This window comes from Eptesicus fuscus, chromosome 2 (genome assembly GCF_027574615.1).
Source record: "Eptesicus fuscus isolate TK198812 chromosome 2, DD_ASM_mEF_20220401, whole genome shotgun sequence".
Classification (NCBI taxonomy): Eukaryota; Metazoa; Chordata; class Mammalia; order Chiroptera; family Vespertilionidae; genus Eptesicus; species Eptesicus fuscus.
The window spans coordinates 49962087-49981056 of NC_072474.1; the positions used below are offsets into that span (position 1 = coordinate 49962087).

General features: G+C 37.4%; 1 protein-coding gene across 1 annotated transcript; it reads left to right on the plus strand.

Moving 5' to 3' along the window:
* Window positions 1–3242: 3242 nt before the first annotated feature.
* On the plus strand, window positions 3243–18754 carry LOC103287826 (alcohol dehydrogenase 1-like). The gene is made up of 9 exons (XM_008143517.3): window positions 3243–3260; window positions 6519–6620; window positions 11283–11421; window positions 13902–13989; window positions 14132–14351; window positions 14540–14800; window positions 16270–16405; window positions 17220–17358; window positions 18569–18754. Exons 1-9 carry the CDS (start codon window positions 3243–3245, stop codon window positions 18591–18593), a joined length of 1128 nt encoding a protein of 375 aa, XP_008141739.1. The 3' UTR covers window positions 18594–18754.
* The last annotated feature ends 216 nt before the right edge of the window (window positions 18755–18970 follow it).

Consider the following 18970-nt stretch of genomic DNA (forward strand, 5'->3'; position numbering starts at 1 on the left):
AAAACACCCTAGTAGTACAACAAAAAAGATGCATTTAAATTGTGTAAGGAATACATTTATGGATGAAGTACAATAGAGCCACTAAAAGCTACATTTTAGAAGAAAATGTAACAGTATAAGACACAGTAATAATGTAATTTTAGATTTTTAAAAAGGAAAATACAAAATTGTATATATAATATAGTCTTAACTTCAAAAAATAAAATTATATGTGTGTAGAAAAAAGATAGTGATGTGATTTTGAGACTTTTTTCCCTTTTTGCTTCCTATATTTTCTAAAATGAGCCTATATCACTTATAATAGGAAAAATATTACTTTAATAAAGAGACATGTTGAGTATCTTGTCTAACGTTATCCACACCGAATATGATGGTTTAGGAAGAGGAAAAAGTACAAAAGAACAGTTCCAACCTAGACATTTTATTCCTAATCTCCTGAAGTTGGAGGCAGACCAGAACTGAGAATCAATCATGCCTAAGACTTACTTACAGGGGTACAGGAACTTCAGAGGAGTCTGAATTCTCAAGTTTAGCAAGTCTGCTCTGCCAAAGTCAGGAACCTGGGTGGGAAGATGTAATGGCCAAGAAAAAGATGATAAAGATTATTTTTAGAAATCAGAAAAGGAACAGCTAAATACAATGGGAGAAAAACTAGGATAGTGTTAAGTCAAGAAGTCAAAAGAAGAGTGAGTTTCAATAAGGGGGCAATCAGTAGTAATGAACTGTCAGAATGAATGCTGAAAAAGATGGCCATTGGCTTTATGGAAAAGGAGACTGCTGATAACATTATATATGGCTGTTTGAAGTGCTAGGGCACATGTGAAGGAGTAAGAGTGAGGTGAGGAAAAGGAGACAAGTGTAATAGGTCTTTTCTTAAAATCTACAATTCTGATTTATTGGTGACTTTGTAATCCTACCATACACCTCCTGAATCACTCTAGAAACTCCCTAAAGCTACAAAGATAAAACTACAGTAATGCCGGACATTGGGCACCATTTAGCACCTGTGGGTCTTTGTCCGGCATCTAGAAGGGTTCAGGAATCTGGAGAAGGGGCTGTGCATAAATTAAATAAGAGTCCAGAGATGAAACATAATTTTGAAAGTCATATGGGGGGGTGGGGAGTGCAGAGGAGCTTGGCTGAAGAAACCAAGTTCCCTTTGTCTCAAGACCCCTTGCTTTTTATTAACACAATTTGTCCTAAGGCAAGGTGGAGATATACACATCAAAGGGTAGGGTTTCTCCTACAGAAGCATTGTTAGATTGGGGAATTGCCTGTGGCTGTTCAGGTGTTTGGCCAATAGGAGGCAATGACATATAGATTAAGATGCCCTGAATGGTCTGGCAGCAAACAATCATCCTTTTCAGGTTTGGCAAAATGCCTTCAGATGATGACATGCTGGAATTGGCTTCCAGCACTACAGTCAAATTATACATTGTCAAGTCCAAATTATTTAAACTTGAAAGTCAACCCACAGGTTGTTGAATTGCAAAGTCCTATTTTCTTCATAACAAGTATAACTTATCTAGGCCAGTCAACCAAAGCCCTAATTAGTAACATTTGGCTCAGAACTCTTAACCCTCAATTAAAAGTGCCACATAAATATGCATTTTGACTCCCAGTGGTGGTCAGAAGGAGAAGTGAGAAGTTTGTTTCTGTTTTTCTTTTTAGTGAAGGGATGATATGTTAAAGTGTTGACAGGGCACATTGAGAGGAGAAAAAATTATTAACAATGAGTTTCCTAAGCAGAGATAGGTGATGAGGAAGGAGGATAATATGAGTATAGGTGCAGATACATGACTAGTAATTAGCATCTTAAGGGAGATCCTATCTGATAACTTCCATTTAATTCATTTAATAAATACTTATTGAGCTCTTACTATGTATTAGGCACTTTTCCAGACACTTGCAGTAGAGAAATATAACAAGAGATTCAAGGACATAATTCTTAAAACATTACATTCTAGAGGAGGGATTTAGACATTAAACACTAACAGATTTGAGAGATATATTGGAGGCAGAGCTGGCAGAACTTGTTAATGGATTGGATATGGAGCTACTGGATGAATTATCTGTATTGTAAGTTTATCTCCTGAGTGAGAGGGGAATGAAAGAGGATGGGGGTGGGGGGATAGTAATATATTTGACATGAGTGTTGCAAGACTGCCAGTTATTTCAGGAAATTGCACAGTGGCTTGGCTAGGACAATGTTGGATTGTCAAGCAATGTTGAGACTTCATTTGATCTTGGTGAACAAGAATTTGCACTGGAACCAACCTGCCCTGTGATTTTCCCCACCCACCTTCAGCTGCTCAGGGGCATCAACATGGCTATGACAGTAGCTGCCAAATTCTACCCCAGACCCACAACTTTGGCTAGATGTCATTGGTCTAGGAGTGAGCACCTGATGGAAGCTGAGCAAGGAGAGCCTTCCTTACACTTTTTACTTAAGATGAGAGACAGACCTCCTGAACTGTCTTGTTGCAGTTGTTAGGTTTAAGAATCAAATGGTCTTTTTGTGACCATATTTCTCACTATTTGGCAAAAGCAAGCTCGTGGTGAGAAAGTGAAATCAGTGTGCTAAGAGACACCACAGTAATAATGGAAAAAACATATTCATTCCATGCTATGTTCTAAACATTTATCATATGTTAACTCTCTTAATTCTTATAACAAACCTATGAGATAAGAACTACTATAATCACCCTCACCTTGCTGATGGAGAAACTGAAGCACAGCGAGATTGGATTTCTTGCCTTCTTTCATAGCAAGGAAAAGACAAAACAAAGATTTGAATGCAGGTCTGTTAGTGCTAGTATCCATGTTTTAAACCACTATGCTGTACTAACACATAAAAGAGAGGCAAAATCCTATTGAAGTATAATTGACTTGAGTTTATGCTCCCAGTCGCATTCCTGCCCTTGACCTTATTTGGTTGTTCATATCTGTCATGCTTTCTTTTAAGTCACCATTGCTACCTTTAAACTGCTTCTCTCCTCATTAAGCATCCTTGCTTTCAAACCCCTCCATAATGATTCCTTTACACTTCTTTCTGCCCTTCACTCTCACATGTTGGGCAATCACTTCACCTCTCTGGCTTCTGCATATTGTGTAATGCTTTTTAATGCGTTTCAGTGTATAAAACCGTAAGTACGTGACCCTGTTTGCACAGAAGCAGAGTCCACAAGTGAAGTTCTCTCTGGTATACCCGAGAAGACACCAAGAAAACCCGAAAATTCATCATGGATACCTTGGGCAAAGTAAGTGCTACCTTTAAAATAGATCCATATCATCTTGATTACTTATCCCAAAACTGCATATTGAAACAAAGTTAAAACATCATTTTCTCCAATCAGAATTTAATGCCAATAACCAATGTTATTAAAATTCATGTGCCACTGTTGGGAAAATAAATTGTTAGAAAATTCTTGGGTGATAGTTTGACAATATTGTATCAAATACCATGAAAATGCAATTATCATTTGATTCAGAATTTTATTCCACAGAAATAATTATGTAGTTTTTATAAACATGTTAACTGCTTTATTATTTTTTTAAATATATATATATTTTATTGATTTTTTACAGAGAGGAAGGGAGAGGGATAGAGAGTTAGAAACATCGATGAGAGAGAAACATCGATCAGCTGCCTCCTGCACACTCTCTACTGGGGATGTGCCCGCAACCAAGGTACATGACCTTGACTGGAATCGAACCTGGGACCTTTCAGTCCGCAGGCCGACGCTCTATTCACTGAGCCAAACCGGTTAGGGCTGCTTTATTATTTTTAAGAGTATAACACTGGAAGCAACATAGGTTAAATACCAGGAAACTAAGTAAATTGTGATATATTAGTCAATGAAGTCTGAAGTGGTTATTTGAAATTACCTGCAAAGTACTCATAATGTTAACTGAGAGAGTCAACTGTAGAATAGCATTCTCAGTACGACTATACAAACATACATATATAGACTGTTAATTGAAAAGACTTACCCTAAAATGTTAAAAACGGTAATAGCTGGTACCAAACTTGCAGTTTTTCCCTCTTTACCCTTGTCTGAGTTTTCCATTTTTTTTTATTTTAATTTTTCAATTATAGTTGACATTCAATATTATATCAGTTCCAATACTTGCTTTAGACATTTAAGTTCTCCTCATTGGGTGCATAAATGTTTACAAGAGTTACATCCTGTTCTTGGATTGATCCCTTTTCATTATGTAATGCTCTTTTTGTCTTTTGTTATAGCCTTTGTTTTAAAGTCTATTTTGTATAATATTTTGTCTGATGTAAGTATCCCTATGTTTTTATTTTGTTTCCATTTTCACAAAATATCTCTTTGTCTTTACTTTGGCATTTTAGTTATGATGTGTCTTGGGTTCATCTTGTTTGGGACTCTCTGTGCTTCCTGGAATTCTATGTTTATTTCCTTCCCCAGAATATATAATACTTTGAACTCTATATGTAGTTGATTGTTTGTCTCCATTTTACTTATTTCTTCTCCTGGGGTTTTGCACTGTTCTTTATTAAGGACATGCTTCTCTATTTTCTCATTTCAGCTGTATCCCTGTGTTTGTTTCTATGTATTAGGTAGATCTTCTATGTGTCCCCAGTCTTTATAAAGTGATCTTATGTGGTAGATATCTTGTGGGTACTCCAGCGGTGGCCCTTGTGTGAGCAAGTGTGTGCTCTCCTATTGTAGTTGAGACTAGATTGCTATTAGCACATCGGTGGGTGGGGACTGGCCCTCCAGCTGGTTGACTGTGAGGACTGGCTACAGCACATGAGCTTTTGGTAGGAGGCTGACTCCCTGAAGCAGAACTTACTTTAGTGGGACTCTGCCTGCCAAGTCTACCCTTTGGGTGTGTCATTTGTGGTGCTAGTTGGGTGGTACTCTGGTGTGGTCTGAAGCCAGCTACAAGGTGTGTTGATTCAGGAGCCTCTTGGGAAGGGCTCCAGTGCAGGCCACAATTAGCTGCTACCTGTGCCTCGAGCTACAAAGTGATCTACAGTTGATTATTGCCTTTCCTGGACTTGGAAGTACCTGGGAGTGGTTATGCTATGAACTGAAGTTAGCTGCCACTAGTGCCAGGCTTGGAGCCATTTAGCAAGAGGTAAGGGCATTCTGAGGCCAGCTGCTGTTTGTTTGGGTTTGTGAATCTCTGAGACATTTTAGAAAAGTCCACAGCATGGGCGAAGCTGGCTGCTTGTACAGAACGGTCACTGAAAAAGTTGCACAAGTTGGGTGGGACAGGGTCTCAGGGAATCAGCAGGATGGGGCCAAAGCAGTGTCAGCCAGGTTAATGACTACTCAGACTCAGTGACTATGGCTGTGTGAGGAGACTTCAACAAAGAAACGATAGTGCCTGCCAGCACTTCCTTCCAGAGAGGGCTGCCCCTCCAGTTCTCAACCTGAAGCCAGACAGTTCCTCTTCCTTCATGTGTCCCTGGTACTTTCTAAGCTTCTGTCTGTTTCTGGAGCTAAGGGCAACTCTTTGTGAGCCAGTGAGTCTGTACTCGAGCCCTGTGGGTGTACAGCAGCCCTCTTTCTCACCCGGATAGAATCCCCACTGACTTGCACAGCCAGACATGGTAGGGATTCCCCTTCCTGTCACTGGTGCTGAGCTGGGGAGCCCAGTGTGGAGCTGGGACCTCTTGCTTCTGTCAACCGATGGTTATGGGATCAATTCAAAACCAACGGGACTCCCAGTGTGGGGTGCAGTGAAGAAGAAAACTTTATGAAATCCAAACATCTCAATTGTGACACAGCACAGCTGTGAAAATAACATGGCTCTTAGGAGGGCCTGGGAGAGGTGGTCCTGGGGCCAGGCCCCTCTTTGACTAAACAGTTCTGCTCTGCTCTGCACCAGTCTGCCTTGTGCTGGTCGGCTCCAGTGGAAAGGGAAAGTGCTCTCCCCAAGCTACAGGGGAACTGACTTATATAGACAGATGTTCCCACCCCTGGTTCCTGATGGGTTTGTCCTAATGCAAATGAGGTCTCCCAATCCTCAAAGTTTGATTGGTTCAAAAGACACTGTCGTGATTGGTCAAAATGGAGCCATTCTAATTAGTCAGTGAAAAAACTGAACCGTGCCAGAGGGGGATGGGGGGAGCAGGGAGACATAGCTGAACAGCTCTGATTGGATGGAGGAAGCTTCAGTCTTATTGGTTGAGATAGGATTCCAGGAACTCTTTTATAAGGGCTGGTTCAGATAGCAGAAACACAGTGTAGGCAGGCAGTTCAGTACAGAGGCAGGTAGTTCAGTGCAAGCTTCTTTCTGAAGTGCAGTTTGCATGTCACAAAAATGCTTATGTGACATGATCTCAACAACATAAAAATACTGTAAGAGACTAGAAGGATATATGCTAAAATTTCAACAACTTGATCCTGAAATTGCAATGATCTTTTTCCTGTGTCTTTATTATTTTTACAAATTTTAACACATTAGTGCCATTTGTGTGATCAGAATAAAAGTTAAACGTTATTGCTAATGATGTCGTTTTATTGTCCTGTCAACAGACAATTACGTGCCGGGCAGCCATTGCCTGGGAAACAAATTCTCCTCTTGCAATTGAGGAAGTTCAGGTGGAACCTCCAAAGGCTGGGGAAGTTCGTATTAAGGTAAATCTAAGACTTTTAATCTTTACCTTTGAAGATAAATGCAGGAAACCCTGTCTTAGTATTTAACTATATAATTTGTAGTTTTAGTCTGTTCACTTAGTAAAAGACAATGTAAAAATTAAGATGAATGCAGTTAACGAATGTTTGAGATATTCTTAATAATAGTAAAATATTGGCAGTTCACTCACCAATACAATTACTTTTATTATAGTATTACTTACTATTGAATTTTTTACTTAAATTATATAATATCATAGGCCAATATACTTGACAATGTGATCTAGAATGTGCTTTAAGTGTTACATACTTTTCATTTTGGGGAAAAGGACAAAGAATGCATTTTCCCATATTTCTATGATACAAATGAATATTTAGTGACTAACAGACTTACTTTATATCTCAATTATGTTGTGTTCAGATGTTTAAAAAATGTCAGAATTTCTCTGAAAAAGTGCACCATATGTAAATTTCAATTTCTAAGAACAAGCAGCTGGACTCCGATTTGAAAGCGTTAACAGTAATTGAACAGAGCTTAGACCAGGGACTGGAAAATATTGATCTGTCAAAGGCCCCTCACCGCTCTCAAATCAACCTCTCAATCAATATATCTCAAATTTTATGAAATCATTAAATATGCAAGATTAAGAGTATTTTTGCTTAAAGTCTTATTAAACATTAAAATCACCTATCTTCTAATTTAAGACCAGGAAATTCAAGACTTGATTCAATGAATGCAGCAAACACTTAAAGCTATGTGCTTCTAGTCCCTAATGAATCAAAGTAGAAGGTATAGAAGGATGGTTCAAAGAGTAACAGAAAAGGAAGGAAGGGAATTAGAAGGATGCCAGAAGGAAAGAGAGATGGAGGGAAGGAGGAAAGTAGAAAAAGATAGTTGGGCAATGAAAGATAAAACAGGAAAATATGAGAACTAACACTAAATAAATTATCAACTGTCTGTTGTTATGGTAAAGACTTTCTTTCACCAATGAGAGAGGTTGAAAAGAAAAAAGAAAGGTGATAAGAATGTACACAAAGGAAGGTGTTTGGTAACTGACCACTATTGAGAAGTTACATCATCTATTTCATTCATACAAAGTGCATTTAATTAAGCCTTAATTATTGTGTACTAGATCATCATCATTGAAATATTTAGTAATTAGCCAATGTTTTCTGTTCTTACATTGATATGTTCCTTAACTACAGAGGCTGCACCTTAAATAATAAATCCAGAATAGCTTACCATGGTGAAAGTTACACAGCAAGGATCTGAACAATATCACTTTGAATCCTGAATAAAATCAAGGTTGAGGCCTGGCCAGAGTCGCTCAGTTGGTTGAGTGTCATTCTGTGTACCAAAAGTTTGTGGGTTTGACCCCCGATCAGACCACATACAGAAGCTAACCCCTCTACACTAATAAAAGAGAAAGATGCAAATTGACCATATGTTTGTGATGCCCACCAACCAATCAGAAATGAGTATGCAAATTAATCCAACAAAAATGGTGGGTTAATTTGAATACACAGGCACATAGTGACCAGAGGTGGGACGCTTGCATCATTGCCATGGTGACAATGAAGGCTTGCCGCACCGCCCCAGCTGCTCTGGGCCTCTGAGCAGCATGGGAAGGCAGAAAGGCGGCTCCAGCCGGAGTGAAGGCAGTGCCAGCAGCCAGGGGAAGGAAGGACCATTCTTGCACGAATCTTCGTGCATCAGCCTCTAATATATATATACATATATATATATATATATATATATATGTATATGTATATGAATATGTCTCTCTCTCACCTCTTCCTCTCTCTAAGCATGTCCTTGGGCGAGGATAAAAAAATAATTATTATTATTTTATATATATATATATTATATTTTATATATTATATTTTTTTTTAATCAAGGTTAAGGATTGGATTTGCTCAAAGAACAGACCATCCTACCTCCAGTTTATACTAAGGACAGCTTCCAACAAATAATTGCATATTTTTATTTTATATGTAGAATAAAATTAATAAGGATATTCTAGCCTGCTGCATACCTAAGATAATACTTTTAGCCTTGAATCTTGAAGCTATTTTAGCACTGTGAGAACCAAAACCACAGCATATTTCTTGTGAGCATATCTCCTCACCCATTTGCTGAAATCATATGCCAGAGTTGTTCTCAGTGTCTCAGCCAGAAATGCTGTGTTTCCCACTACAGGTACTGGAAAGCTAGTCAGTATGCCTGGGCGTATGCTTTTCTGGCCATCCGCTAGGCAAAGCAATAATATAGAAGCTGTGGGACATGAAATGTCTCATTTTTATGATCATTTCATAAAATTGGGTTGAACCTATTCACAGACAAGAAGACTTAGAAGCTATGTTAGTTAAATTTTGCAACAGTTACTTTAACTTAAACCCATTTTACACTATTAGTGTAAAGAATATTTTTGAATGTAAAACTTAAAATTTTTTTAAATCTATTTTCCCAAAGTATTGGAAAAAATATTCCCCAATATTAGGCTTAAAATTCTAGCACCAATAGTGGTGCTATTTTTAAGTTAAATTTACCAGGGTAACATTAGTTAATAACATTATATGTGCTCCAGTTGTACAATTCTATAATACATTATCTGTACATTGCATTGTTTGTTCACCACCCAAAGTCAGATCTCCTTCCATCACCATATATTTGATTTACCTTCTTTATTCTCCTGCCACCTCCCTTCCTCTCTGGTAACTACGATACTGTGTGTCTATGAGTTTGTTTGTTTGTTTGTTTGTTTTGCTTGTTCATGTGTTGCTCTCTGTTCTGTATCCTACATATGAGTCAAATCATATGGTTATTGTCCTTTTCCATCTGACTAATTTTACTTAGCATGATACTCTCAAGATCCATTCATGTTGTTCCAAATGGCAATATTTCATTTTTTTTATGGCTGAGTACTATTTCATTGAATATATGTACCACATCTTCTTTATCCAGTCATCCATCAAGGGACACTTAGGTGGTTTCATGTCTTGACTATTGTGAATAATGCTTCAGTGAACATAGGGGAACATATATAATTACAAAAAAGGTTTCCAGATTTTTCAGGTAGATATCCAGAAAAGGGATTACTGGGGTCATATAATAGCCAGTTTGGATATTATTATCAGAGGTATTGTTTGCAAATATCTTCCCCCATTTGGTTGGTTGCTTTTTTGCTTTGTTGATGGTTTCTTTAGCTGTGCAAAAGCTTTTAAGTTTGATGTAGTCTCTTTCATTAATTTTTGGTGCCACTTCCCTTACCTCTTTCATCAAGTTCATAAAAGACTCTCTGAGACCAAGGTCCATAAGTTTAGCACCCATGTTTTCTTCTATGTATTTTATTGTTTCAGGTCTTATATTCAAGTCTTTAAATTATTTTCTGTGAATGGTATCAGATAGCAATCTAGTTTCATTCTTTTACATGTGACTTTCCAGTTTTCCTAACATCATTTATTGAAAAGGCATTCCTTTCTCCATTGTATGTTTTTAGCTCCTTTGTAAAAAATTAGTTATCTGTGTATATGTTGGTTTATTTCTGGGCTCTTAATTCTGTTCCATTGGTCTGTTGTTTTTTCCAATGCCATACTTTTTTTTTTTATTGTTGTAGCTTTGTAGTATAATTTGAAGTCAGGGAATATGATACCTCTGACTTTGTTCTCTATTTCTCAGGATTATCTTGGCTATTCAGGATCTTTTGTGACTCCATACAAATTCAAAGATCTTTTTGTTCTATTTATTTGAAAAATTCCACTGAGACTTTGATGATGATTGCATTAAGTCTGTATATTGCTTTAGGTAATATGATCATTTTAACTATGTTAATTCTTCCAATCCACGAACACAATATCTTTCCTTTTTTGTGTGTCTTCTTCAATTTCTTTCAACACTGTCTTATAGTTTTCAATGTATAGAACCTTCACTTCTTTTGTTAAATTTATTCCCAGGCATTTTATCTTTTTGGCTGCAATAATAAATGGATTGTTTTCTTCATTTCTTTTACTGAATTTTTTAGTAGTATATAGAAATGCAATGAATTTTTGTACCTTGATTTTGTATCCTGCAACATTATTGTATTTGTATATTGTTTCTAATAGTCTTTTGGTGTAATCTTTAGGGTTTTCTATATATATAATCATGTCATCTGCAAATAGTGACAGTTTTAATTTTTTTTCAAATTTGGGTACCTTTTATTTCTTTCTCTTGCCTGATTACTCAGGCTAAGACTTCTACTACTATTTTGAATAATAGTGACAAGAGTGGGCATCCTTGTCTTGTTTCTGATCTTAAAGGAAAAGCTTTCAGTTTTTCACCTCAAAGATGGTGTTATTGATACGTGGTCAAAAAGTACTTCGTTGTAATTGCCCTTCATATGTCAAAACTATTTTTATGACATGAGCTGTACTAAGTAGTTTTTTAAAAACCTCAGTTTATTTCCAGGTCTGAAACATGCACCATGTGACTTTGGGCAAGTCATTCCAAATCTTTGAATCCCCCTTTCCTCACCTCTAGGTTTGGGGTAATAAGGCCTGCCCTGCGTTCCTCTGAGAGTTGTTATAAATATCAAAGAGATAATTCATGTAAAAATTTAGCCTCAGATAAAAGAAAGAGAAAAAAATCCAAACCAATTGATCTTTTGTCCCTTAATTTCTATGCAGCTAAAATCTACAGGGATCTGTGGTACTGATGATCATGCGCTGAAAGGATTATTCTCCATGCATTTCCCTTTCATCCCAGGCCATGAAGGAGCTGGTATTGTGGAGAGTATTGGCACAGGAGTGAGCTCAGTGAAACCAGGTGGGTAATGGGCCATAAAAGCCTTTCCGTGAACAACCTGCCAAAGAGCTGTCCTTACACAGTGAAGAAACTTATAATGCATTAACATATTTATAGAAGAAATAACTTGGTTTACCTCTAGATTCTCCTAACTAATCATATATCATGATCTTAAATGTATCTAGTCATTCCAAGAGTCACACAGTTTCCCTGCTGTCATCTCTAGCAATCCAGGGGCAGTGGTTGGGCCAAGTATATATTCATAGCTTCCGGAAGCCAATTCCAGCATGTCATAATTTCAAGAGTTTCATCGAAAGGTTGATGGAACGTGGGGACTCAACAAGGGCTGAGTCACATATGTTATCGCCTGTTGGGAATGGCTAAAGGCATTTCCCAAAACCTGAAAAGGATGCATAAAATCATTGCTTGCTGCCAGACAGCTCAGGACCTCTTAATCTACATGTTATTGCCTCGTACTGGCCAAACACCTGAACAGCCGGAGGTAATTCCCCATTCTGGCAATGGACTGTGTATAAGAAACCCTACCCTTTGATGTGTATATCTACCTCACCTTAGGACAATTTGTGTTAATAAAAACAAGGGGTCCTGAGACGAGGAGAACTTGGTTTCTTTAGCCAGGCTCTTCTGCCCCCCTACCTCCAAATGCCTTTCAAAATTATGTTTCATCTCTGGACTCTTATTTAATTTACGCACAGCCCTTCTCCAGATGGCTGAACCCTTCTACATGCCGGATCAAGACCACTGGCATTACATAGACAAATGAAAGTTGAGAGAGGACCACTGGACTTCTAAACAGATTGAAAGGCTCTTAGGGTCAGGGACAGTTATATAGATAGATAGATAGATAGATAGATAGATAGATAGATAGATAGATAGATAGATATAGATATAGATAGATATATAGATATATAGATATATAGATATATATATTCCCCAAATGCTTAGTACAGGGCCTGTCCTGGGGGTAAAGTACATTGAATGGGTTTGACAAATGAATAAATGTTCTAAACAACTAGAATATAGAACTTGAATTTTCATTAATAGGATGATAATGCTATTTCAAAGAGTCAAAGAAAGCAAGTATACGCTCTTTCCCAGACTAATCGAAAGGGACCTTGGCATATCTATTCTGAGCATGTCTGAAATGATCAGAGTGAATAAAAGCAGTCACACAGATTAAGATACTAAAAACACTCACAGCCTGTAGCCACACACACAAAGAGTTAGGAAAGTGCATGGTCAGAACATTCACAACCTGCCATCAAGGTATTCATTTGTCAAGCAAGTATGGATGTCTACTCTACATATGACACTAGTTATAGTAGGAGGGACAAAAATAGAAAGTCATGGCCTTTGCATAATCCAAGAACATAATGCAAATAGGATGGATATATACTGTAACTCCTCTTCAGCTAGAAAAATTCCAGTGCAAGTTTTATGGAAAATGATGAGCACTTGAAGAGAAAGGATAAGAGCAGAACTTCTGAATTTGAGATCCAGTACCTTTGGTCAGTGAAGGTAAGATGTTCCTTATCTAAACCTACAGGCGATTTATTTAATGCCAACTAAGCTCTGCAAGAGGCCAAAGGGGAGTAGTTTCTGCACTATAAACGTTTGTAAGGACCAGTATAGGAACAACATTATAGACCTCTGATGAGGCCTTTGTAAGTTGTGATGATCATGTTAATTTTCTTCCCTGACCCTACTTAGTCTGTCAACCTAGGGTCCAGAAAGCCTAGCTAGTGACTGGATCCAAATATTAATCAATATTTTTCGCACAACTCTGCAACTTAAAAGCCACCCTCCATAGAAAGTGCTCCAGAAGCAGAAAGAGGGATTACTTTTATTCTCTGAAGTTACCATGTCTTGGAACTTAGCCTCACTAAAGAAAACATGTCCGAGGTCTGTCTGCTATGGGTGGGTCAGTGTGGGGAGAGAATGAGGAGGCCTCCTAATAACAATATAATAGTGAGAGTGGATATAATAATCAGAGGCATTTTATTTCATATATGTGATAGCAATAGCATTATAGTTGATGACCTATATATGAATAGCATGAATGTGGGGCAGTGGGACTCAGTAAAGACAGTTCTGCTGTTATCTAGCCAGGCCACTTTAGGCAGGTGACAACTACTCTGGAACTTCAATCTTTCAAAGGGATAAACTAGATGACATCTCTAAGGTTCATTCCTGATTTCATTATTCTATTGCCAGAAAAGAGGCAAGCCAACTTACAACTCTCTATCAAACAGGGAATATCTCCAAATTTCCATTATTTGCCCAAAAGAATAATGGCATTTCTGAAATCAGGTTATGTGGTTTCTTCTGCCAAACAACCATGGGAAATGTTATACTGGCTGCTGTAATCTGTCCACACCGAGTTTTCAAGTCATCCAATGAAATCTTTATAAACATATTATGGTATATCTGCTCCAAAAATAATTTTAACTAATGATCACTTTTTTTCCCCCTAAATATAGGAGATAAAGTCCTCACAATCGCTATTCCGCAGTGTAGAGAATGCAATTCCTGCTTGCACCTCAAGGGTAACTTCTGTGAGAAACAAGAGTTAGTAGATTAACCCCTCATTCTTTTACTAAATTGTCTATATTGTGCAAGCATTGACCTGGAGCTAAAGGTGCTCACTTTTCTCTTTAAACTCCATGTCCGTGCCGGTACCTGTGCCTGTGTCTGTGTCACTGTGGATTAGTATTCTACCTTGTTCTGGATTACTGATGGATGGGACGAGCAGATTTACCTGCCAAGGAAAAAAGATTTATCACTCTTTCCGCACAAGCACCTTCACTGAATACACTGTTGTGCCTGAGTTTGCGGTGGCAAAAATTGATGATGCTGCTCCTATGGATAAAATTTGTCTCATAAGCTGTGTGGTACCTACAGGCTATTGGGCTGCTGTTCACTCTGCCAAGGTGAGGAAGACCCCTGTGTAATAGTATGTGTCATGGTGATTTGCCTAGAAAACATTAAAACTACACCGTTTCAACTGGTGTTCTGAAAGTCTCAACTGTTGTTTTTATTTGTTGGTTTGTTTCTTTGTTTTCTTAATTACACATGTCCAGGTTTGATTCCTAATACAAACTGTCTTGTGAATTTGTAGGTCACCCCCGGTTCTATCTGTGTGGTCTTTGGACTTGGAGGAATAGGCTCAGCCATTGTCATGGGCTGCAAAGCCTCTGGTGCTTCTAGAATCATCGGAGTTGATATCAATGAGGAAAAATTTCCCCGGGCAAGAGCTTTAGGGGTCACTGATTGTCTGAATCCTCGGAACCTCAAGAAGCCAGTCCAGCAGGTGATCAAAGAAATGACCGTCGTTGGTGTTGACTTTGCCTTTGAGGCCATTGGACTCGCTGATACCATGGTACGTAGGCTTGGGGCACAATGAGTAGATGTTTAACCAATGGACACACTTTAAATATCCTCGTGCAGATAAGAAAAAAATCTCCTGAGCATATATTTTGGAACTATGAACTCCAAATGAAAAAAATAAATAAATGAATTTACTCTAAAGCATTCATTTTTTATAAACAAACAAAATAGAAACAGACTCATTGATAGAGGACCAACTCACTGATAGAGGACAGACTTCAGAGAGGAGTGGAGCAAGGGGATTGGGTAAAATAGGTGAAGGGATTAACAACAGCAACAAAATACTCATAAACACAAACAAAAGTATGCTGATTTATCAGAGGGAAAGGAGCTGGCAGATAGAAGAGGCTAAAGGGGGACTAAATGGTGACAGAAGGAGACTAGACTTAGGATGGTGAACACATAATACAATATGCAGGCAACATATTATAGAATTGTACACTCAAAAGCTATATAATTTTGTTAACGAATGTAACCCCAATAAATTCGTTTTGAAAATAAAAGAAATATATACTTAAAGATATGTCATTATAGTATACAATGTTTAAACATGCTAAGGCCCATAATTACCACTATTCCGTTTTCTTTATTCCTAGCTCTTTCTTCATATATGTATTTATATTTAATGATATACGTTATTTAACTCACATCTGATATTTATGTGTGTCCTATATCAGAACCATCCAAGGGTGAATAAAATAGGCACCACACTCTTGGATCTTACAGTTTAGAAGAGGGAATTTGGCATTCAATACATTTCAGTATGTAGCTAATGTACTTAGCCAAAGAATGAAGTAGAAGTAGTAATATAGGCAATAGGAAAGAGACAAATAAGTCAAAATGGAGGAAAAGGGGGAAGACAGCAGAGCTAAGAACCAGAAAGGAAGTAAAAACAGATAGATATGAAGAAATACACTATACATCTTTAGAAAATTGACTTTATAGATTTTTTAAAAAATGAACCTTCACACACAAATATGTACATATTTGTTTGTTTGTTTGTTGTTGTAATAGAAATGAGTAGGACAGAAAGTCGTGGCAAGTAAGGTTAGACCAAGAATATAGTGTATGACCTTTGAGGCAGTGGGTATTTTATTTAATAAACACATGTTGCTTACTATTTGCCAGACAGTGTTCTAAATGTTTTAAAAATGACAAATCACTTAATTCTCATAACTCTATGAAGCAGATAGTATTATTTTTTTTTTACAGATAAAGAAGTTGAGGCATTTCAAGGTTAAGTAACTTACCTAAAGGTCACACAAATAGCCGAGTCTGTGCTTTTACCACTAAACTCTATTGGTTCTCTAATGAGATCCCATCATTGGCAGTGTTGAAGTTGAAGTAGCATCTGCCCAGGAAAAGGTTAGAAATCTAGGAACTTCACAATTCCTTCCACCTCTGGTGGTAATTGCTATTTATAAAAGAAAATGTACTTATATTGATGATTATCATTGTCAGCTTGCTGCTTGGGATTCCTGCAACCTGAGCTATGGTGTCTGTCTGATTGTTGGGGTGGCTCCACAAAACACAAAGCTTTGTCTTGAAGCACAAATGATTATCACTGGACGGACAATGAAGGGTGTATGTTTAGGAGGTAGGTGGATGAATAGATGGAACCAGTTTTTTGATCTCATGAAATTATTTTTAACTTTGTAGAAACATAGAATTCAAAATTCCTCTCCTTGAAGAAACGCAGCTATAATGGTAGAAGTCTCCAAAGACTTTTCCAATGAGTTTGTGTGTTTTGCAAATCAATTTTCGTTTATTTAAATAATCAACTTTTTAAAGTTTGAATAAAATATTATCTCACGCAAAATAGTTTTGGCATTTTTTTTCAGTGTTCGAAATAATTCAGCCAACTTTGGTTCTACATCGGTGGCTTCAGTTTGTTGTGCTATTTTAACAGCAATGCCTTTTGGGTAATTATATCCACCAACCTGGTGTTTTGGCACTGATTTTTGCCTTCCCAGAGGAGCCCTTATTTCTGAGAAACACTGAGCAACAGCTTTAATAAATTAACATTCCCATCTCCACCCATTCCTCTGATAGTAAGTTCCCAAGCCATCACTATATGTGTAAATAAAGAGAGGAGAAAATGGTTGTGCAATAGTAAAACCATGAGGTGGGTCGAAGACTGGTAGGTGAAATGGATCATTTTCCACTCAGTAGCATGTAAAGATTGACCCAATTTTTCTTTGAAAGAGTTCTAGGTAACAGAACTATTTATGGAAGCCACATTTAGCAGCAGTAGTCGATGGCTTCTGATGTACAAATCAATTATTTTTTATGTTCAATGGTAAATTTTCAGAGGAACACTTTACCCATCTCCATTATTTATTTGATTTTTTTTCCTTTTTGTTGGTTTGATATTTCTCAAATCTTATTACAATAGCTTTTTTGTTTTGCAGATTACAAAACCAGAGACTGTGTTCCCCAACTAGTGACTTGTTACCTGCAAAATAAAATTAATATAGATTTATTAGCAACCCATCAACTTCCTTTTGACCAAATCCACAAAGCTTTTGAGTTGTACCATGCCGGAAAAGTGTGAGTGTTTTATTTTATTATCTTCCATATTCTGAACTATATTCAGAGAAAATCATTCTTCAAGCATTTCTAAGAGGTTTTGTTAGAAAGAAATGGCTACGTGGGCCTTCAATATTTTTTATATATTCCACACTATTTCCTACTAGGATAAGAAACGGTCTTATCTTCAGGCCCTTCTTTGGGAAAGACCCACATCAACCTATTTCAAGGAAATGTTCAAGAATTTAGTATAACACTAAGAAACTTTCTAACCCACATTAGTCAATTATATGTTATTTTTCTGGTTAAAGAAATAATCTAGAATAAATGAGCTGACTTTACTAGAGTCTTACAAGGAATCTTAGAGGCAGAAGTTTAGGCTCCACCCAGGACACAAATCCTTTCTGCATTATTTCTGACAAATGGTCAGTCTGCTTTAGCTAGCACACCTTCAAGGATAGATTTTTCACTCATTGTGTTCATACATTCATTTACTCAGTTAAAACATATGTAGTGATGGCACACTCTATGCCATGAGTGTCCTAAGTGCTGAAGATACAGTGGAAAACAAGCAATAAGCAATAAATGGGGGATTACTCCTGTGATGAATGTTTTGATTTCCTCATTCTGATTGCAAGCACATCTTTCTTCTCCAACTGTACCTATATTCTTTACTTGTTAAGCAGTGTTTAAATAAGTTTAATCTATGTTTTTAAATTTTACACTGTTATATCTTGTTGGTTTTGACCTAGCATGTCAGCCATTAAATCAGAAATGAAAAGTCAAGGAATCTCTTAAGAAATTATAGGAAAAAATTATGGAGAGTGGAGGGAAGGGATTTAGCAAGCAGTAAATAAACTGCCAAAGGAAAGGAACCAAGGGAACCCATTTTTTCTTCCCTAACTAGACATGGGACTATATTCTAGGGCTAGTCAAAGCTTATCAGAAGCTGTAGCAGAGGGTTTTAATGTTTTTGTGGTCATGCAGCCAGAAGAAACAGTGCTGAAAGCTGGGGGCTTCCATTCACGGCTGGTCCAGATGGTGATACAAAAGATATCCCAATCAGATGGTGTGGTGATATTTCATATAGGTGAACTAAGGTGAAGATGGAGTTGGGGTTGGACATGGTTAGGCAATGCAGACTCTCATGATATAGTGCAAAATTGCTTTTCTGAAATCATTGTTTCTCAAGCAATTCAAACATTTTAACATTGCACTTTTATTTTTCCAGCATCCGCTGTATTCTGCTGTTCTAAGATCCAAGATGATAAAAGGTACAAGATAATCCTTGGACACTTTCTTCTTTTCCTATTTCACTTTCCTGATGGTTCCAGTGCAGTGGAATAAGGGGCATCAGAGATGGAAATGCAGTGTGATTGTGCAAAATAAAACAAGTGCATTTTGAATGTAATCATAATAAAAGAACTTCTCAGAGAACAAATCTATAATAATAAAAGTGTAATATGCTAATTAGAATGGACGAGCTGGTGCTGTGAGGGAAGCATGGGTCCTGGTTGCCAGAGGGAAGCCGGTGCTGGAAGCTGGGGGAAGGAAGGCCTACTCTTGCAAGAATTTCGTGCATTGGGCCTCTAGTATATATAATTCATTCTGTGTCCTTCAAAAAAATGATGGG